The sequence below is a fragment of the Dinoponera quadriceps genome, unplaced genomic scaffold (assembly GCF_001313825.1).
Source record: "Dinoponera quadriceps isolate SergipeBrazil2010 unplaced genomic scaffold, ASM131382v1 scaffold1395, whole genome shotgun sequence".
NCBI lineage: Eukaryota > Metazoa > Arthropoda > Insecta > Hymenoptera > Formicidae > Dinoponera > Dinoponera quadriceps.
Window position 1 is genome coordinate 606113 of NW_014556488.1, and position 22669 is coordinate 628781.

The 22669-nt window shown below is 46.2% G+C and overlaps 3 protein-coding genes across 9 annotated transcripts in view; 1 reads left to right on the forward strand and 2 right to left on the reverse strand.

The window, feature by feature from the left end:
* The first annotated feature begins 1598 nt into the window (after nt 1-1598).
* LOC106747784 (ubiquitin-like modifier-activating enzyme 5) lies at nt 1599-3824 on the forward strand. The gene is made up of 6 exons (XM_014625684.1): nt 1599-1939; nt 2077-2212; nt 2317-2513; nt 2702-2888; nt 3068-3407; nt 3470-3824. The coding sequence occupies exons 1-6, from the start codon at nt 1800-1802 to the stop codon at nt 3643-3645; spliced, it is 1176 nt and encodes a 391-aa protein (XP_014481170.1). The 5' UTR covers nt 1599-1799; the 3' UTR covers nt 3646-3824.
* LOC106747785 (actin-related protein 6) lies at nt 3686-5247 on the reverse strand. Its single transcript, XM_014625685.1, has 3 exons — nt 5055-5247; nt 4002-4973; nt 3686-3927 (listed from the first exon to the last, which is right to left on the reverse strand). Exons 1-3 carry the CDS (start codon nt 5126-5128, stop codon nt 3798-3800), a joined length of 1176 nt encoding a protein of 391 aa, XP_014481171.1. The 5' UTR covers nt 5129-5247; the 3' UTR covers nt 3686-3797.
* A 1488-nt stretch (nt 5248-6735) lies between these two features.
* The window catches only part of LOC106747717 (TOX high mobility group box family member 3-like), an 83836-nt gene continuing 67902 nt past the window's right edge, over nt 6736-22669 (reverse strand). For 5 of the 7 annotated variants that reach the window (XM_014625528.1, XM_014625532.1, XM_014625531.1 and 2 more), the window contains 9 exons: nt 18938-19069; nt 17694-17809; nt 12952-13282; nt 12495-12607; nt 11379-11514; nt 10899-11246; nt 10462-10554; nt 10089-10351; nt 6736-9658 (listed from right to left, as the gene is read on the reverse strand). In XM_014625528.1, coding sequence (XP_014481014.1) covers nt 9592-9658; nt 10089-10351; nt 10462-10554; nt 10899-11246; nt 11379-11514; nt 12495-12607; nt 12952-13282; nt 17694-17809; nt 18938-19069 — 1599 coding nt within the window. In that variant the 3' untranslated portion in view covers nt 6736-9591. Of the gene's footprint in view, nt 9659-10088; nt 10379-10461; nt 10555-10898; nt 11247-11378; nt 11515-12494; nt 12608-12951; nt 13283-17693; nt 17810-18937; nt 19070-22669 lie in introns of those variants that run through there. The other 2 variants (XM_014625529.1, XM_014625535.1) reach the window with 2 other exon arrangements.

The following is a 22669-nucleotide window of genomic DNA, read 5'->3' on the forward strand; positions in this document are numbered from 1 at the left end:
AATAATTACTATTTAAATAAGCAGAAATTGTAGCCTGGAAAAACGAGGATAACGAATTCACTAATAGAAATAATAACACTGCGCTGATGACTTTTTGGGCTATGATACTCTTTTTCTTTTCGCGTCGTAATAACGAGCCGCCTCAAGAGAGAGAAAAAGAGAGAGAGAGAGAGAAAGAGAGAGATCAAAATACGACGATGGATGGGAATTCGCTTGAAACGCCTCGCCCTCCGAATTTTTCAATGCAGGTGTTTCGAGCGAATTCGATTCTTCTTTCTTTTTTTTTCGCGCATTTGCTCGCTCGCTCGCAGAAAACGGTCATGTATGTACGATAAAACTGTGCACTCGACTTGTTTCACGCACGGTTTTAAGTTGACGAGGAGATTTTGTTTCTGTCTTCCTCTTTTTTTTTTTTTTTTTTTTTTNCATTACTTTCTCTTCACACGACACATTATCGGTCAATATAAAAGAAGAAAAAAAACGATAAAGAAAATTGCCGCCATAGGTATATATACTATCCGAAGTGTGCTACGACACGAAGTATTTTGACATGGTTAAGGTACGACAATAAAATTTGCCAAAGTGCGCAGGATTGCATTGATTTTAAACCCGTAACTCGCGAAGCGCGGCGTGTAGCGTTATTTAATATTTTTGCGATTTGTCTATGTCGAATATTCATGGTGCGACTTATAAAGTAACATTGAAAAAACACAGACTGTTTCTTTCTCCGGCGCGAAACACGACGACGGACTTTGTCCGTATTGAGCACGATGTAACGATACGATATTATGCAATATCGCTACGAAAAAGCAGAAATAATGTGAACGAAAGAGAAAGAGAGAACCGAAATAACGGTTGCGACGTAAGATTATAAATTAGAAACAAATACAATCTCGCTCTTAACGAATCAATTGACCTTTGTCTTCTAATGACGATTACGTTCGCGTTTTACTTCTTTCTTGGTTAAGAATGTGTTGCGTGTATTTCATAGCAAAACGATATGCGTAAGATAATTTGATCCTTCCGCTTGATTCTGTCCGAAACTTAATGGATAAAAGCGTATTCATTTTGTGTACGGTGATTTTGTTGTTCATAGAAAAGCTAAATTTACGTGTAACTTTGAGTTATATAACAAACTCTTAAGAAAAACATGACATAAATCGCGTGCGTGATTCAATATTCACGGTTTACGCGAATGAACCATAACAGAAAGTACGCTTATGCGAAACTCTAATATGTAACATCTCTTTCTTGCCAATTGTCATGTTCTATCTTTTTCTAATTTTCATTGTATTTCAGCGTACGTTCGCTCTTATCATCTCTCGCCCGTAGGAAATGTTGATCAAACGTAGAGAATTCAATCAACTGTCAAGTATCTAAATTGATTGCATCTTCATCAGCGATAACTATCGTTTTCATCTACTTTTCGCGAAGAGAGTATAACAAAATAAGAAAAGTGATGTACCGACAAAGTGAAAAAATCCGTGCAGCACGCTATGCGTTTCCGAGAAGCACAAGTAAGACGGTAGATGGAGCCTCGTGGATGCGACTTGCTGATAAGACCGCCCACGTGTCGCCGCCGATGTCAGCGCCCATCGGACTGTACTGTTTGGGTGCACCGTCTATCGCACTTTCAGCACCTGAACTGAAATGGATGCAGGCAAACGAGATTCGACGGAAGGAGAGAGACTCTACGGTCGTTAAGTGCAGTTGAGAGGGACGCGTCCTGTCATCAGCGTGTCGGTCAGCTGAGATCCTTCGGTGGTTTCCCGAGGTGACAATCTCTCACTGGCCGAAAGATGAGCGACTTAGAGAGTTTGCGAAGGAGAGTAGCGGAACTGGAACGCGAGCTGGAAGAGAGGAAGAGCAAGGATGCGGCGACCACGAGGGAGAAGATCGAACATATGTCGGCGGAGGTGGTGGATTCGAATCCATACAGGTGAACTCCACCTCGCTTTCTCGCCCTCCGTTGCATACAAACGATCCTAACGCAGACAAAAAAAATAAGACAATCGATAGGATGCATTGTTTACAACACCAGTTCAGTTTTCAACCGGTGGCTCTGCGTTGTTTCAGCCGGTTGATGGCACTGAAGCGTATGGGTGTCGTCGAGAATTATGAGAAGATTCGAAATCTGTCCATAGCTGTGGTCGGAATCGGCGGTGTCGGCAGCGTGACGGCGGAGATGTTGACGCGCTGTGGTATCGGCAAGGTGGACAAATGTGGAGACTTTGTTTTCTTATCCCACCTTAACGATATTAATCTAATTAATAATGATATTATCCGATAAGTAATGCACGTACGAATGTATTCCAGCTGATATTGTTTGACTATGACAGCGTGGAACTCGCCAACATGAACAGGCTGTTCTTTCAACCGCATCAAGCTGGCCAGAGCAAGGTGGAAGCCGCGGCGAACACTTTGCGATACATAAATCCCGACGTGGAGATCGAGATACGTAACTACAATATCACGACCGTCGATCACTTTCAAGACTTCATGGACACGATAAGGTATGACGCTGTCATATTTATTTCCACAAGTAAAAAAATAAAGTAAAAAAAGAAATACATCTTCCCGAGATATACTTTTCCCTTTTATCTTGTCGCAATAAATTTGGAAAGTGCATTTCTTACTTCTTCGTACTTATCAAGCGGTGCTTTCCGTCATTGCTTGAAATTCGCACGATACTCTTCCACAGTGCATCGAGTTTGAAGAAAGGCCCGGTCGACCTGGTGTTGAGTTGCGTCGACAATTTCGAGGCTCGCATGGCGATCAATGCCGCGTGCAACGAACTCAATCAGAGGTGGTTCGAAAGCGGCGTCTCTGAAAACGCCGTGTCCGGTCACATTCAGTTTATCGTGCCCGGTGAAACGGCCTGTTTCGCGGTAAGATTAATGTGTAAAAATTCCACGGATATATTTGACAGATGCGTCCGACGCTCAGTTTAGCTTCCGGCCATTTTACCTCACCCCTTCGAAGTTTCGGGTCGTTTCTTGTAATGTGGTAGTCCATATGCGGAATATATCGGAGAGTCCTTTGTAATTATTTCGCTGTGACGTTCCAGTGTGCTCCGCCTCTGATCGTTGCGTCCAGTATCGACGAGAAGACTCTGAAACGCGAAGGCGTGTGCGCCGCGTCGCTACCCACCACGATGGGTATAGTGGCAGGCTTCTTGGTGCAGAACGCTTTGAAGTTCCTGCTGGAGTTCGGACAGGTGTCCCATTATTTGGGTTACAATGCCATGGAAGATTTCTTCCCTAAAATGACGCTGAGGCCGAATCCGAATTGCGACGATACGCATTGCAGGCAAAGGCAGCGGGAGTATCTGGCGAAGCCGAGGGTGCAGCAGCAGAAATCGAGGGAAATTTCCGAAGGGAAACCCGTGCACGAGGACAACGAGTGGGGTACGTGTAGTAATTACAATCCCCGCTCTTGACCGGGCTCGGCTCAATGTTACTTTGCGCAGGAATCTCGCTGGTGCAAGACGGACAGTCGGACGCGAGATCGTGCGTGTCGGCGACGATCCCGGGTGTGCGGCACGCATACGCCGTGCCTACGCAGGCCTCCGACGCGGAGAGCGAACAAACGGTTCCCGAAGCCTCGAGTTTAGAAGAATTAATGGCGGAGATGAAGTGCATCTGAGGACGTCGTTCAGTGTCGAGCCCGCGCATTCCGAAACATATTGAATCTGTACCCAACTGTATTGAGCGTGAATCACACTTGATTTACAACACATTCTCCCCGTCATTTTCTCTGTTTCGTTAACGAATGTTATGTAAACAAAAAAGAGACAACTAAATGTCAAACTTTTCAAAACACAAGGACGATCCCTCCTCGTCGTATTCCTCCCTCGTCACCACAAGACTGGAGAAAGTCGCGTCTTGCGACAGCTTCTTCCCGCCGTGCCACGCGTAAGTGATCGGACTGAAAGCAGAAAGAGATTCGTTAGGAAGTTCCTCTCGATTGCGGCGAGCAGCGGTACGGAAGGCGTGAGATACTTTTGCGGTAGATAGACATTTATCGCGTATTCCGCCGGAGCTAAACTCCTGACTTCCTTGTAGACTCTGTCTCTGTAACCCGGGAACTTGGCGTTGCCACCGGTGAGAAGAATGTTCGACAGCAAGTGGGGCCACATCTCTTCGCTGCAGGCCTTTATAGAGTCCATGATGGCTTCGGGGATCCCCATCTGCCGGATGCCGATGTCCGACGGATGGAACAATATCTCCGGTATCGCGAATCTCTCGTTGGTCAAGCGCAACGTCTGTTGCTCGTTAGGCGGCTCCGGGTTCTTGAGGTATCCGCGTCGCAGGCTCGTGTAATCCGGCAACACGTAGTCTTTAGTGATGCTGTTGCTCTCCAACTTGTACTTGGCGCGCTCCATGTCCTTGAAGAAGTCCTGCGAGACGAAGCAGGAATCCTCCTTCACCTGGTTGATCACGTAGGTCTCGTCCATAACGTGTAACTGCCGGTAGGATATTATCTCTTTCAGGTGATTCGTCAGAAGCTTGCCGCCCACGTCTATCCTTCGTATCCCTTCCTTCATCTTCGTGTCGTTGACGTAAGGTATTATGTGCGTGAAACTGTAACCACTGTCGACTACGAGGCAGCATTTCGTTGCGGGATTCTCAGCTCTGTAATTGTAACAGGAGAGACCCGCTGTGTTGATCCTCAGGAGACTGTGGCACTCGTACTCCTCGAAGAAGATTTCCGTCATGGCTTCTTGAATATTCGTAAAGTTAAACACCGGTTCCGTCACTATCACAGACAGCTGGCTCAAGTTCACCGAACAGGATTCCTTCGACAGTATGTAGTCCCACACAGTTTTCTGAATATCCCAATTCACCAGGTAACCTTTTTGGAAGGGTAAGATGTAGAACAGCCCGGAAGCGTCCCGACACTCCTCGATTTGGTTCCCCACGAAGGGTCTGCGGCGCTCGCTCTTCGCTTTCATTATGCAATTCGGCACTAGTCTGAAATATTTTCACGAATGAATTAAGTATACACCGTTGCACGCGCAAGCTTCCGTTTAGTTGTGTTTACGTTCTACTCACTTCGGTGCTTCCCCGGATAGACCAGCTTTCGCCGTGTAAGCGCCGTTATCGAGAATAAAAGTGGAGCTGCTCATATTGAAAAAAATATTTAGATTTTATATATAATATCGCACAACAGAGAGACGAATGAATCTCCTTTCAGTGGTCATAGAAATTGGGAAAGGTGTATTTTGCCGGTACTGAAAGCGGCCATGTTAAGTTTCGGAATTTGTAGACTACCTGGCGCCATCTAACGTTGACGAGAAGAAACAGTTCGCCTCGAAGAGGGTTTGAGTCTTTGCTAAATAAGGTTCGAATCTTGGCTAACGATCAAAACTTCATAAATTAGTTCCAAAGTCTCCGCTACGAGCCGCCACTGTTCCATGTGAAGATTCGGAAGTGATATTACACAATAATTAGTCAGCTGTACCTTGTATCGAGTAGTATAAGTCAACAGTAAGTCAGACGGACGTTGACTTTCAAAGTATATATTTAACGATAGATCACAATCAAAGATCCTTTCATTTTTAATTACCATGGTTCAATCATGGATTAAATGAACCTTTATTTCTCAATACCACGATTGAATATTATATTCGAGCGAACTTATATATCTGCTATTATAAAATTAAAGTCCGTCCGATCACATTTTATATATGATATATCGAATAACGAGAACGCGAGCGAGACGGACTCTCGGCACTAGTCTGAAATATTTTCACGAATGAATTAAGTATACACCGTTGCACGCGCAAGCTTCCGTTTAGTTGTGTTTACGTTCTACTCACTTCGGTGCTTCCCCGGATAGACCAGCTTTCGCCGTGTAAGCGCCGTTATCGAGACGGAAAATAAAACAAACAAAGCTCAAATGCTTATACTGCTTTGATAAACTATACTGATAAAAAATAGTCAATATTTAGACAGGAGAGAATGGGAGGATAATAAATATTTCTGTAACACCGTCGGGACTGAAATCGTTTAATTGTGTCTCTGTACATAAAACAATAAAAATTTAACATAAATTCACTCTGGAAATTACTATGATATATTAGCATTTGATGTATAGTGCTAAACGCTACAGTACATGCTCGATACCTTCTAAATTTATTCCTTTTAATACAGACGTTTTTTTATATTTTCTCTTTTCTTTTCCTTTTAAATATGATTACGATCAACGTTGCAAAAGTTGCTGCTTTTGTTTTTCGTGTCGAGGATTGAGCTCTTCGCACAAAAATTCACATAAGAGCACGAAGTAACGAAGAGTGTGGGCGCGCGCGCGTGTCATGTGTGTGTATGTGTGTATACGCGTACGTACGTGTGGTGTGTGTGAGGACGTCTCGATCAATCGGGCAAACTTATAAAATAAATTCTGCGGAATCGTAGTACGCGCTCGACGTGGCCTCGTTGATCGAAACGTCCATGCCGACGGACTTACGTTTTTAAGTAAATTTCTGTACTTTACACCACGCGCGGGTACGAACGGGTATCTTTCTCCCCGTGTGCTCCCTTCTCTCAACTGTGTACTAAACTCGTATAAGTCCCGTTACCTATAAGAGGGCTGTTTCGGTAAATTAATATCCTATCTCATTGAAGTAATCAAGTATAATTATCTTTTTTATATAACCCTATATGTATATGTATACATACATATATATATATATTTATAATATATATATATTTATATTTATATACCTTCGTATAATATATACCACAAATTGTATTATTATTAATATAATACAATATATCGATTATGTTTACATTATAACTTATAAACCTACAGAGAATATATCTCGTATATTTACATAAGGATATTAAAAACATGTTTTCTGATGATTTCCGTATAAAGGGAAAAGGAAGAAGAAAAAGAAGGAAAGAGAGAAAAGAAGAAAAGAAAGGAAAGAAGAAAAGAATAAAACGAAATCAGTCCGTTCGGACGAACTGCCGTTCGGGAGATGCCGGCCTCTACTAATGCACAGGCACGATCTCGCACGATGTCGCACGTCAGATTGCGCGAGATTTGTCGAATCGAATGCGCGGAAGTACATATATATATTCACTGTCCTTTCGTACATGAGAGAATTCTTCACGTTGTACCGGTTTATTTCAAGGCCTACGTTACAAGTGCATTTCAACCGGAGATCGCAAACGCGTGAGACTTTTTTTACCGGGCCGTTCTCCGACTACCGGCTCGCACGATAGCGAGAGAACACACGTCGTCCCTCAAATAATATCGAGGGGTGTACGAGCTGTTTATCTCCTCTTTATCTTATTTATACCTTTTATCGCCGACTCCCCGTGTCCATCGACTTGACATTCGAGATTCCACGAGCGGATATATACGTTGCGGCGGCACGAGAGATGTTTTCCCCTTTTTTAGTTTTTCCTATATTTAAAAATCGTCAAGCCATTCTCTCTCTCTCTCTCTCTCTCACTCAATGGTGGGCTCGACGATTTTCGCGTGATTGATTCGCGATCGGCCTATTCCGATTACGACGCGGCTATTCGCCCGGTCTAAACCGTCACATCGGTAACTAGTCGTATCCATATAGGCGGTATACACAGTTCGGAAGGCGCTGACAGAGAAGACACGCAATTAAAAATCAATACGGAGAAAAAGTTAATCGCGCGTGTTCGCGGTTGTACACGACGACGTCCGGTTGGTGCGCGCGTTTTAGAAAAATATCGCGGATCCGCGTTTTGTCTTAATGTTGTCACGACCCGTTCTGATTTTACCGCTCTTCGCTCTCGCTCGTCCGTAATTTTATTATATAGATGAAAAACTGTACTGTTACCTATTGATTGGCTCTGTAGTATCGATATAAAAATAAATCGCACAGTGTAATCGTCCTGTTTTATTCGTATTGATTCTAATCTAGTATGCGTAATACTTCTTATGCGTCCTTTAAGACCGCGATGGAATCGGAGAGGCTAATTAGTATTATACATATATACGTACTATTTTTTTATCTAAGAGAACGGTACTACACGGAATACGGATGCTTCGCGCGTGTCCGTCAGTCAATTGTATTCCACGTCGCACGAACGGAGAGACGGAATGCACAACACTTCCCTTGCGGAGAGCTGAACACGGAGATCGGGCTACTATGCGTGTACGCGCGCGCGCGCGCGCGCGTGTGTGTGTGTGTGTGTGTGTGTGTGAAACGAATCAAGATTCTCCCGCCGTCGTGGTGGTGGGCGACATTACGCGTGACGCAATACACGAGATGAGAGACACAAGACCGTGAAAGAAAGCCGCGACTTTTCCCCATCCGAACGAAGTTCTCGTACCGTCGCGCGGGTGACAGCTGGAAATTATATTGCAAAAACGGAAACGGTTTACGTTTACGTCTAACGGCAATTCAAACGAGACGCACATCCGCATTAATGAAACAATGTAAAATGTAACACCTAATCGGACATATGTGTGTATGTATATACGAATATATCTTCTAAAACTCTCTTATATAAGAACCCCATATGTATTAAAGTGAAACATGACAATTAGTGACCATGGCACTGTCACGTCATACAGCACACTATTACAAATCCTCCTCCTCCTCCTCCTCTCTTCATCCTCGTCTTTCTCCTACTCCTTACTCTCACTCCTCTTCCCACTTCTCCTCCTCTCATCCTCGTTCATTGCCCTCACGTCGCGAACGAAACGCACGTTGGAACGTAGAGCAGACTTATTTACACGTTTCACGCGCTGCTTCCGTTTTTTTTTTTTTATTACTTGTACTGTGTCATTTGTCGACGTCGTAATGACGAGTGCAAAAGTGTCTTAAGAAACACAGCTTTCGAGACAATTCAATTCAAAAAGAGCAAGTTTCTGCGACGTTTGCCAATGAACTCGTGAAGAAAAAAAATTAAAAAAAAAACAACTTCTATCTAACATTAGAAATAAAAAAAGAAACAAAAAAAGGAAAGAAATAAATGTACGATTATGTCTCTGTACAATTGGCACGCCTTGCCTGTCAGTAAGGAATATCTCTGAGAGTACAAAACAGGTGGTTGTCGATTCATTTCTAATAAGTGTATACGCACTTTTTACACTGCTCAAGTTGCAATACACTCCTTACAAACGAAGACCTTTGGCCAGAGTAATGAGTTTTTTTGGATAAGGCTTTTCAATATACATCCTAAGTTCTCTTTCTAAGAAGAAACGATTTTACCTTCACTTTTCACGCCTCTTTCTCTCTTTCTCTCTTTCTCTCGCTCTCTCGCTCTCCCCTCTCTCCCTCCCTCCCTCACACATACTCACTTATTCCGCTGACACATACACAACACATACACAGACACACATAAACGTATATTCGCTCGTTCACATAAAACACACCTGTATATTTATCATTCATTATTCGCGTATTCATTCGTAGACTGTCCGTCAACGTTTCTAATGTTGTATGTTGCACAAACAGTCTTGATCCTTTAAAAAGTAGCCATTCACCAGCCTATATACACATCCGTTTAAATATCTTACTTTACAGGTTAACAGCGGGCCATTAAGCTGTGAGGCCATTGAGTAGTCGATTAGCACAGTCCATCTCTTGCAGAACTCTTATTTCACTGTGGAGTAATTTTGCTGAGGATTTTGATTTGAAGATACCCACGTGTTGAATACATCTCTGAAATAGATCACGGAACGCATATAGATACCAAGCAAAGAGGAGAAAGTTTACATGTACGGTAAACTTTATGGATTAGTCCTAGAATACTAACTTGTTATCCCCCCCCCCCGAGCCTATATTAATCCTACATCTCGGAGAGACGTGAAGTGATTAAAAAAAGAAAAAAAAAACTCAAAGACTATTTAATGTGACAAATATATTTTTTTCTAAAATATGTAAAACAAATTCGAAATTGATGGGGTGGAAAACAGAAGAGCAAGGGGAGTTCGTGAAAACAACTACGTCTCGGAGACGCACGTTAGTATTCTAGGGTTAAAAAGTTAGACCGAAGATTCGATCGCGTTCTCGTCTTGTACGATTCTTCGCGCAAGAGATGGAATCAAGACTAATTTCGAGCGAAGAGAAATGATATAAGTGTAATGCTCACGCAAACCTGCAATGGCTAACCACGCATTCGTTACTGCAGTATTCGTCCTCCCATTCGTTATTGGATATAGCAGGATTGGGACAGCCGTGATGTATACAAGGTGGCGGTGGCCTTTGTCCCGTCATAGTTACTTGCGAAGGATTCACGGGCGATGAATTCGACATAGTCTCGTCGGACTTGATAAATTCTCCCCTCGGTGGACTCATGTGTATCATTTGTTGCTGCTGTTGCTGCTGCACCTGCACCTGCTGTTGCTGCGGCACCTATACATAACACAAATTGTAACAGAGCTATAAGAATTCATAAATAGTACATATCACCGGGCAACATATACTGAACGGTGAGTCAGAGAAACGAAACGCGTTTAACTAACCTGCATATACTGTTGCTGGGAAACCTGCTGTTGCATATGCTGCTGTTGCTGTTGCGTCATGTGCGGTGGCGCCATTACGTTGCCCATTAAACCCTGCAAAAGAAGAACAAAATATCACGCACTTTTCTCGCCAAGAATCATCATCTTCTTCCCCCACGCTCGCTATAAGTAAATTTTACGACTACGTGAGAAAAACGCAAGATTTTCCAGACAAAAGGCCGGACAAGAGAACAAGAATATAAATAAATCTGTGCGCAAACGTCATTCAATAAATATACATTTTTATTATAAATAATAATAAAACTTTTAATATAAAATTATTATTTTTTCCAATATTATTCGTTTCTGTGTGTGTGTAATCTTATAATACTTATAAATAAATGCCCGACGGACAATTTCCTTCTTCAGCAATTCGGTCGCGTAGGAAACTTCCGCACCTGTTGTTGAGGATTTCCTTGCATCGCCAAGTGATGCGGCGACTTTTTATTGATAGCCATCTGCTGCTGCTGCTGCTGCTGCTGTTGCTGCTGTTGGTGCTGCTGCTGAGGCGACGGCGGTTGATGCTGTGGACTGTAGACCTGATATGTTACATTCCCGGCAGCAGCGTTACTGGCGTAACCTGAGTATCCGCTGTATTGCATCTGCTGCTGTTGCTGCTGCTGTTGCTGCTGCGGTTGCTGTTGCTGTTCGTTCTCGCTCGCGCCTTTGCTGACCAAGGACGCCCTGTATGCTGCGAGCGCCTTCAGATATTCCTTCTTGGCTGCCTCGGTCTTCTTCTTGTAAACCTACGAGATTCGCACGTCGATTTATCAACAACTGATATCACCTATGATCCAACTAAATTTATATTATTAATCGAGTGAACAAACATTACACACGCAATCAATATCACACAACAAGATCGTTCTTAGCCTTACATTTTTATGCTCGGTTTCTAACGCGTCCCACATCGACGCCACGATTTTGGACACCTCGCCGAAGGTGGCGGTTGGATTTTGCCCCTTGATCGCCGCCTGAGTGTCCCGAAAGAAGAGGGCGTACGCCGACACCGGTCTGCGAACATCGATCGAAGGGATCTCGCGTGAGATTTAGGCGAACGCCTCGAGTATCATCATCATCATCAAAATCCGTGCTAAAGAGAGACGTTTCGGAAATAAAGCGCAGATCTCATTTTCCGGGTTCTCTTCGCAGGATACGTTATCGTTACCACGGCTACATTTATTTCCACGTTCTCTTTAACCGAGCGCTAACGCTGGCTGGCTCAACGACCATTTCCAACAGGAATATCGAGGGGTTCGTGTTTCTATAGTCGAGCAGATATAGCTTAGCCCTCTCTCTCTCTCCCCCACCCCTCCATCTTTCTCCGTTCTATACTGCACGTCGAGAGGTCCTCGCCCCCGCCCGCATCCCCTTCGCCCTGTCCCCGCAGCTCCCTTGTCCCAACATGTCCTACATTTACATCGCAACAATAACGTTAATTGCTAATTTACAGCGGTAATAACTTACACCGTTAATGCGAGACCACCACTGGCGTAGACGTGGAATTGTTGACACGTAATACCTTTGATATATGCCATATGATTTAGCGTATACCAAACGGGACACGTACCGTTTCGTACGTGCATACAGCCACGTACCTTCGGCTGCGTATTTGTCGCGCGCAAACACGGATAATACTAACTCAACGGAAATACGTTTCGTCGTGCTCGCGTAGCTTCGAATTGTCGCGGAGAACACGCGCAATTGCCTCTTTTTGGTTTTTTTCTTACGGCACAGTATTTATATCTCTCGACGCACGAGCGATAAAATTTCGCCGGGAGAGCCAAACGAGACGCATTTTCGAGGACGACAGAGCTGAAGAGACGGAAAGGGAGGCTCTGAAACGGTGTCATCCTCTGTGCGGAACTTTGCCCGGGATGAGCTTCCGCGAGATTTAACAGATACAGACGAACTCTCTGGGACTTCACCACCTCTTTTCCCCCTTCTCGTTCGTTTCTCTCTATTTTTACAACAATCGAGACGTTGCCACTTACTTCTGCGGCTCATTGGGGTCTCTCTTCTTCTTCTTCTTCTGCGGCTTCGTTTTCCTTTGGTTCTTCGCCCCGGCGTCGGCCGGCTCCGGCGACAGTCGTTTCATCACTGTGATCTGCATGAAGAAAAAAGAAAAAACGGATACATGCACACACACATATATATATATATATATGTGTTCACAGAAAAACTGAGACTTCGGAAATTGCGATAATTGAAACGTTTCATTATCGACAATTGCACGCAATCTTCCTCGGGAGGATAATATTATTAATGCGAAAGATAATAGGCGTTGTATAACGGCGCGTTGTTTATCGAGCCGGCCGAATCGCGGATAGAATAACTGCGCGTGCGAGGATGTGGTGTTAGATTGGCGCGCACGATCGAACGATGAGAGACTTTGCATAAATCGCGCCGATACACGTGTTGATTTATACGCGCGTGAGATACTCGGCTCACCATCCCGGAATGCGGAGTGCTGTCGTCGCTGTCCTCGCTCGTCGTGGTGTTGTTGTTCGCCTCCGGGATACTATTGGCCTGCATGGCGGTCGGACTGCCGCCGGTGGGACTCCTGTACTGCATCTGCTGCTGTTGCTGTTGCTGCAACTGCGGCTGCGGCTGCTGTTGAGAATGCATGTACTGCATGTGCTGCATCTGCACTTGCTGTTGCTGCTGCTGCTGTTGTTGTTGCTGCTGCTGCTGCAGCATCATCAGCTGTTGTCCGCTGTGCTGTTGCTGGCGCGGTGAGCTCATCGTCGCGTACGAGCTCTGGGAGCTGCCGTATGCCGAGCTGCGACCGGAGAAAGAGAGATTAGACTTGAAAAGAAGGAAACAAAAAGGATGTCCGATAGCGTAGGATACTCCGGTGAGTTCCGAAGAAGCGAGAGGTCGCGGCCGGCGCGCTGGTGAAGGAAAAACGAAAACTCCGTCAGTAAACTGAAAACAATAAAGTGAAGAGACGCATCTCGAGCCGCGAGAAGCGTGAGAGACCGTTGTTGTCCCGGCTCGTTACCGTTTTTCCACTCGCCGATCGATTTGTCTCCCCTTGTCTGACTTTTATCGCTGAGCGATCGTAAATCGCGCGCCGTTTCTCGCGCGGACTGTATCGCGTTTAACCGTTTTCTCGGATAGGACGGACAGGGGGAAACGCAGAAATTGCTTCGGAAACGTACGTACGTACTTACTTTCGTTCGTTCGTTCCTCCGGCGCGCGCGCAAATCGCGGCGTAAATCGTTCTTCGGCCGAGATAAACGCATCGGGAACGAACGAGCGGCGGCGGCGACGTCGGCGAAAGAAGGTTGGAATATATACGTGTGTACAGCCGTACCACCACCTTCGCTATTTTAACGCAAATTGGATAACTTTTGAGATACGGCCGGCGCTGCGTCAGCGTCGGAGGATTTACAGCCTACTCTATATCATTTCCCTTCTGTCCTCCTTCTGCCCCAGCCCTAATGTTTCCACTACTACCTTCTCTCCCACCGGCGGCGGAGCGCCGTCGAGAGCATCGAGTTTACACCCTCTCTTCCGAGAGAGCTTCTCTATCGACCCGTGGAAATCCGAACCGGTATTTCGGAGGAGGAACTCGCGTTCGCGATGAATTCTTCACTTCTCTCTCTCTCTCTCTCTCTCTCTGTTCTTCTTCTTCTTTGTTATTTTTTCTCTTCCCTATTAAGCAACCGCCGGTTCTTCTTGTTTTCCGACCTAAGCACATTCCGGCGTCGATGACTAATCCTCGACGTTTGCCTCGGAGTTGTTTACGCGTTCGCGTGACACTTATTGAATACGAACATCGGCGTATATCGACGAACAAAACCATCGTCGTGTCCCCGTGAAGGAAGCGAGAAACCCAGACCTTTCGGCGTTTCCATCGTTTCGACACACGGCGCATTTCGTAACGGCCGCTTCTCTCGGATTTCCTCACGGCCAGCGAAACTCGCCTCGTTTAATTCCAGATTTATTAATTCGACGTGCATAATCAATATCTTCCCCGGCGAAGTATCTCTCGACGATTTTATTTATAACCGCCGACTTCTCCTGAACGACACCCGAACCGTCGATCTCGCCGGCGGAGATCGCGATTGCCTACTTGGCGATTCGACGCGTGCGGTGTATCGCGCGCAGATATATAACTCTCTTTGCGATCTATCGCAAGCTCGGACCCAACGTCGTCGCCGACGGTAGACGGACCGGGTCTCAATCGGATATCATACTTTTCTACTCGGTATACGTATGCACGTATGCCTCTCTGCTGCCTAACCAGAGTGATTACAGTGTGTAATTCGCAAAGCAAATTACTCGTTCGCTTGATACTTCTCTCTCTCTCTCTCTCTCTCTGGTATCCCGGCTACCTCTGGACGAGAAGAGGACAGAGAAGACACGATCTCCCATCTCCGAAGAAGCTTTCTTCCTCTCTCCCTTTCTCTCTCGCGAGAGAGAGAGTTACGTGCGTCTGTTAAAAAAGATAAAAAAAGGGGAAAAAGAGAGAGAGGGAGAGAGAGAGAAACGAAAAAGAGTCTCGACGTCCTAAATTGCGGTCGTAAGACTACGTAATGGCAGGTTCTCACGAACGTTACTCGGTAGGCTTAATACACGGTAAATCATAGCCTCGGTGTATACCTCTTGCGTAGACGCAAGGCAGGCAAGCACGCAGCGCGCGCGCACTCACGCACGCACCGGCGCGCACTCACGCACTCGGCCGCGTGTACATCTGTTTGTTCCTACATAGCCGACCATTTTCCTCCATTTCGCCGCGGAACAAAGAAAGGAGAGCTCGCGTCTCCTCGCGGTTAAAGGCGAGACTGCGCGTGTATAATCCTAACGGAAGGCGGTGAGAAAACGTTATTAACATTCCCGTGCAAAAGGGAGAGGAAGGACGAGGAAAAAAGATATTAAATTATGGAACAAAGGCAGGAATCGCGCACCGGCGCACCGCCGATCTCCCCGCCGATTAAGATCTGCTCTCTATTGCGGAATGATACGGTATGCCCTCTCCGAATATCTCAGCCGGGGATTTTCATCGGGAATCACACGGCGGGAGAACGGCGACGTCCGGGCAACGAAAGGGCCGCAGCGAAGGAAAATATCCGACCCTTCCTCTCCCCACCCTCATCTTCCTCATTCGTTCTTATTTGTTTTTAATTTTGTCCCGCGTCACTCGATCGTCTCCCGTGCATTAAGAGAGATCAAGCGTAAGGAGAATTTCCGAAGGCTCAAGCTCTCCCCTCCGCGCGTCTTTCGTGGGGGTGAGCTCCGTTCGTAGCCTAGGTAGGTAGGTACGTTCCGTACGACGCGATCAAAATTGGGTTTACCGAAATTGCCGCAGGCCAGCGTTGCAATAACGAGGTAAGTCGAATTTCCATAATTCGGAGTTATGCAAACGGTGTACGACGGTGTGCGCGCGCGACGGGCACGGATGTTTGCCGTATACACCGAAAGAGAGAGAAACAGAGTGCGTGTATGAGAGAGAAAGGAGAGAATATATCGCTAATTCAACAATCTTCCATTCGCGGTATTTCGTTGGAGTTTCGCGAGTTAACGCGGTAATTGTCGTTGTTAACGTTGTTCGGGGCGAGTAGCGGCCCCTCGGCGGGGAAGAATCGCGGCCCGTAATTCCAACTCTCTCTCTTGCGAGTTCATTCCGGCACGCTCCGTACATTCTGCCTCTCGGTATATTAGCGATTTTAAATCGTTTCGGTACCGTCGTATCCATTTTTTTTACCCCCGTAAGAGAGAAACAGGAAGAAAAAGGAGGAGAGGCAAAACAGATGACGCGCTACGAGCGAAGACAATCCCAAATCGTAGGAAGCCCGAAGAACGCTTCTCCTAGTCACCGCGCTAGGAGTCGTCGTCGAGAGTTCTTCCTCCATCTCGCGTAGCGCGTCATCGGCGTCTGTGAACGATCGCATAATAGAGAACCAAGGGTGTCGGACGCTCATTAATCTTGCTTTGTTACGCCTAAAGCTGCGTATTCTCCAATCATCGCGACGCTTGTTCGAACTACGCTCTGTTCCGTTCACTCGAGGAACGGCGGAGGGAAGACGAAGCCGAGAGCGGAGAGTCGCGACGACGGTTTTTCGAGATCTTCCTTCTCGGGGAAGAGCGCGACGGCCGGGCGGACATCCTTCTCGCTCCTGGCCCGTCTAATTCGGGAGGTACCGCGAGAGCCGGAATTCAATTTGCCGGAGAACGATTTTCCGCCATCTCTCGCCCCTTCCGTTCTATTATTAATCGATCCATTAATACAAGTTCGCGATACATCGCGAAAAGTGCGCCCTCGGAGTTTCGGACGGGCGACTTAGGGGAGGCCGGGAAGTCACAAAGCTTATATATCTCACGTAATAAATAATGGAAAATATTCTTCCTTATAGTGTAACTTGCTTGTATTGAATGCGTAAGTAAATTTGTTTTCTCGTCTCTATTGTTATTTAATGTTCTGTTGGTTTTAGAATTACCAATCGCAATTTCTCTTTATTTATGAAAAATACTATACTTTTTGCTAATTTTCCCAGTATTTAATTCATCGTTACCGCACCATAATTTGTAAATTTAATCTCTTTTATCGTAAATAAACGTTTAGGGTAAATTGACTCAAATCCGGTAAAACTGGTTGTCACGCTACGACATTCCTTATGCATGCGCATTAAAGCACACGTACTGATCGTCGAATGTTGTTAAAATAAATCCGGTTAGTTTAATGATGCACTTAAGTTTTTATAAAAGAAACGACTTCTGTTTTTTTTTTTTATTAATGATGTAATACTGTATATATGTATGATTTTATGATAGTAAATATGTATGATTTTTTAAGTCGACTTTGTAAATTATATTGTAATATCTCACTAATTTTAATAAAATATTAAACGACCACGTTTAAACAAACTATTTGGTTTTTTCTGTATAAAAGACACATGACCCAAGATATGAGATGAGATGTCACATTTGCGCGATCTTGCTTACAATTAAATAACTTTTTCGTGCATAAAATAAGATTAATTTTTTTTTCTCTTACCTAAAGGACGTGGCTGCATTATAACGTACACAATATTATGAGATATTGCATGCAATTTCTTTTTTTAATCGATATGTAAAAAGTGTGATCCGGTCTCCCCTACATGGGTACGTCCGTACGCGGGGTACTCGATACGTTAACCGTACGTAAACGACGTTAGGTAGGGTCGGCTAATCGAGCAGTGCCTCACCTGACATTGATCGGTTGCATCGAATGTTCCTGTTGCAGATAGAGCTGTTGCTGATAACCACCGGCGTCCAGGCTCAGACCGTCCGGTGATTGCTGCATACCGCTACCTTGCATCATCTGTAATAAATGATTTAACGCATGTGAAGAGGGAAGAAAAAAGTACCGTCAACGCGCGTGCACGTGAGCGTTTTGTACATAAAGAGGAAACCGCAGAAGAGAAAGAGAGAGAGAGAGAGAGAGAAATAGGGAGACAAAATGTAGAAAGCAAAAAAAAAGAGAGTGAAACTTTTGATCGTGCGACCGATGCAGTTTACCGGTCGCATCCGGCTGGTAAATACCGGCTTAAAATGCGCAAATCGCGCAAAACGACGCGACAGCTTTGCGGCTATTCGGAGTATTTCATTCCCTTTGATGGTATTACGGAAACGCCGCTTTTTATTATCGACACTGCGTTGAGAGCCGGTGTAAAAATATCGCGGTAACGATGAATCGCTTGCAAATCTACGAACGGTGGTGGAATATCGCGCGAGTTAATTATTTCGCTCGGAGCTTCCCTCGAGCGCAGCAGTTAAGAATCGTAGAATTTCTACTGCGCGTTCGAATGTTTCTTTATCTCTCTTTATCTCGAGGTCAAAGGAGAAATAAAAAAAGAGAGAGAGAGAGAGCGAGGGAGAAAAAGGAAGGAGGGAGGGAGGAAAAGAGAGATACGATGAGAACGCGTCTAAAAATAATGTCTCGACGTTACATGAATAATGCCCGAATGCGGAAGTCGTTAAATGGTCGATACATCATTCCGACATCGTTTTCTTCCACGGTCGCGTGCACGTATACATGCGTATACATTATTACGCGTGTTGTGCACCGTCCATGGCCTTTCTGACGTTTCGTCGAAATTCAAATGAAGTGAGCGGATGAAAGAGGATCGGAATGTACTACTGGAAAAGCTAAAGCGACGTTGAACGGCTTCGAAGAATTCCGACTCGGCGGAGATTTACGGCGGGCGGTGTGCGCGTCGGTTCCTCGTCAACGTTGCCAATTGAATTCGCACGAAAAAAAAAGCGAGAGAGATGAAAGAAAAAAAAATAACGCCCGACGTCGAAACAATTTCGGCGGAAAAAGATCCGAGATACACCGGGAGGGGGAAAAAATCGATAGTACACGAATATATATGTCACGTGAATCTGCGAGGAGCGAAAAACTTCTAAAAATTCACATCGATTCAGCGCGGTCGTCGAACCGCCTTACCTGCGGCTGATACGCGTGCATGGGATCGTGCTGCTGATGATGCTGCTGCTGCTGCGGTTGTTGCTGATGCGAATGGGGATGAATAGCCGGTATATCGAAGTCCTCGTCGCCGAAGCTCGGCGTGTGAAATGTCTGGAAGCACACAAGGAGTCACGCGTCACAGGCGAAAACTTGGCCGAAAACTTTGTGGTCCTAGAGACCGCGCAGAGCAAGAAACGAAATGAAAGAGAGGGAGATGCTAAAATTCATACACCCTCTTGCTCACGTCGCGGAATATTGCGTTCTTGCGACTTTCCCTCGTTAGCGAGTTATCGTTAGCGAGAAGAAGCTTTTCCTCCTTGCAGGGCCGGTAGCGTCTTCGGGGCGAGCGAGCGAGCGAGCGAGGGAAGCGAAGAGACGACGAAAAGGGAAGGCCCCTCTGCGAGAGGGGCGAGGTGGGGCACGACGTGAAAGTAGAATCAAAGAATCAACCTTCCACCGTCCCTCGGCGGGATGATAGATAGCGTTATATTGTTCGGAATCCTTTTAGCAATTTATTCCCCTTCACAAAAGGGAAGGAAAATAAATTTGCCGCGGCGCAACGCGGTGGTAGGGAGAATAAAAGTTTCGAAATTGGATTTAATAGCGTCAGGAATTTCCCTTTGAAGAAACACGGCTGTCTATCGATCGCTAGTGTTGTGTACCTCTCCTTCCTCCACCTCCTCTCTCTCTTTCCCTCTCTGTCTCTCTCTACTTTATTTTCCCGTTATTAAAGCATCGTATTCGAAACGACTGGCGACAGAAAGCTAGTCGAAATCGGAATCCGAGTAACTGCGTGCCGCGCGTGATCGCGCGACACGATACACAGTGAAAGAGAGAGAGAGAGAGAGAGAGAGAGAGAGCAGCGCGCGCGCGCGCGGGGAGTCAGGTGGTACTGCTGCGCGTAAACCAGATTTATACGTGCCATTAATCGTTTTATTACGCCCAATTCCGCGGATCGTTTATCGCGAAATCCATTTTACGTTTACGCGCTCGTGACATCGTTACTCGATACTCGGTGGTGGACATTACGATCTAATTTCGTGCGTGCGTAACCGGCGAGCCGGAGCGTCGTCCGCCGAGTGCAGCAACGCGCCCGGAAGCATCGCCTTTCTCAGTGGATCTCGCCGTTTCCGCGCTTTTTCGCGCTTTCCCGTTTGCCGACGGAATTCAAGCGCTCGCTCGCATACTTGAACTCACTTAAAGCCACCGATAGGGTCGCGCGACGCGTCATTTTTCACGACGCGACTATTTCTTCTTCCCTTCGCCTTCCCACTCCGCAGTACTGGAGGCTGATATTAAATTCGCGATTCGCGTCGAATCGCAGGTAAATGGAGAGACAGTTGAAGGAAAGGGAAGGGGGGGGGGGCGGAGGGNCGGGGGTGAAGCGCGAGGCAAGAGAAAGGCGAGCGAACGACAAAGAAATATCGTTCTTCCTCCCGTCGTCGTCGTCGTCTTTCTTCTTCTCCTCCTCCTCCTCCACCTTCTCCTCCACGTAGTCGCAGTCGTAGTCGTCGTTTTTCTTTTCCTCACTGTGAACTAAACTCGTTCCGCCATCTCGTTAAAACTTGCGCGCGACTCTCGCAACTTGGTTCTTCTTCCTGAAGAAATATTATTTAGATGGTTTCCTGGTTACGCAACCAACCACCCGTTCGTCGTTCCCGCCTCTTTCCCCGCCTGCCCCGAGACCTTCTCCTCTCCCTCGTTCGCCTAACTTCGATTTCGCGCTCTCACGTATACAAATTACATATTATTTCAATACGAATGCTGTAGAGTCTTTGCGAGATAAACTTTTTCTCGCGCGCGAGCAATACGCAATTTTGAGGTAAAGAGCGATATAAAAGCGCAATGTCGATATCGGGTGGAAACGAGGGTTCGTGCGAGCCTCGAGAAGATGCCGGCTGAAAAATAAGAATTAACGGCTGTCAGTGGAATCTTTCTCATCGTCGTTGTTGCAACATTGTAACGGAGCGAGCGTTTTAGAAAGCGATTCGGAGAGACGGACAAAGAGAGAGACCAACTGCGAAGGAAGAAAAAAAAAGCCGAGTGTCTCGATACCGACTCGGGAGAGTTGCCGTACATAATTAATGAAGGCGACGGAGAAAGTGCGAGCGAACGCGACGCGACATTAGCGGCATTAAGGGGAGAGGAAGAAAGATAGATAGATAGATATATATTATATATATATATATATATAGAGAGAGAGAGAGAGAGAGAAATAAAGAGAGAGACGTGGACAAAAGTTAGATCTAAGGTTTGATAAAATCTCAACGGTGAAGTCTAGAAAGAGGACGGAACGTGCGTTTCGTTATTATTACTATATTTCATGTACCGTGACACGTTCGACATCACGAACGATACACGAGAATTAGACGTCGTCCTTCGGAAAGGACGATTTACGGAGGACGTTCGGCGACCCGACGATGATCGTCGGCGAAGAAGCGGAACGCGCGGTGGCAGCAAAACGAAGGGGAACGTAAAAACGAAAATTGGATCAACTTTTTACGAGAGAGAGAGAGAGAGAGAGAGAGAGGGAGAAGGGGCAGGGGAAGCTTCTAAGTGTAAGGACGCCGTAAAGAAGCTCGACTGGCAATAATACCGTTCCGTGTACAGCTTCCGCAACGATACGGAGGGACGTGCGACTCGAAACGCGCAAGCGAATTGTCGGAACTTTCATCGGTTAATCTGCCCCGTCGATCGAACTGTAACAACGGTGAGATACCGTCATTCTTTCTACCACACGCACGGTCGCGCACGGTCTTTCCCCAACGATGCATAATTAATCGAGAGCCGCGATCCTCCTAAATGAAACATTTATAACGCAGGTGTACATGGCGTAGATGCAAGCTGAATGTTTTTTAACGTCGAGAGGAAAAGAAAGGACGGCTGTGAGAGACCGAACGCGATTAAAAGTGCGCGGTGCGTCACGATCTAATTGCGACTGATTAAAAACTGATTTGCGTTTTTATAAACTCGTCGGAGTGAGTGATGTCATCCAGCGCGCCTCCAAGGCTAACCGGCGACTCGAGCTTTAGCCTTGAAGATATATACTATTTTCGTCGTTACCGTTTCGAGTCGTAATTATCTATTGAATCACTCCGCGGGATTTAACGTTTCAACTTCCGATAGCTCTCCTCTATTGTCTCGGACGAGTGCTTTTATTCTTCTCTCTTTCTTTCTTTCTTTCTCTCTCTCTCTCTCTCTCACTCTTTCGCTATCTCTCCGCCAAGGTTACGACGCGAAAAGCGCTTCGAGTCCGCTGACGCGAGGATCCGTCCGATTAAGACGCGAGACGCTAATTAATCGTGTCAAATCGCCTGCGCACGGCCGGCGCGACAAAGCATCAAACTTGCCTCCCCCTCCCCGCCCCCCGAGTAATGAGTTTTCGAAGCCGCTATTGATCGACTCGCGGAAATTGGTTCATTCGTTATCAACCGATTTACGATCGCTAATGCCGCGCGAATCGAAACACGTAACGTGCGCGCCCGCGCTCGCGCGTTTATTAAACAATGAAATTATAACCGGTGGTTATTTATCGCAGATTGCCAATTACCGGACGCTTAGATTGGACCGAGCGACCGGCCGATTGAACGCGCGTCCCGCATTCGATCGGGACGACACTGCGGCAAATCGCCATCGGCGATGTGCGTAGGCGGGGCGCATGGGCGGCACGCGTCTCACCCTGGGCTCTCATTTTTCAGATTTCCCTTCCAT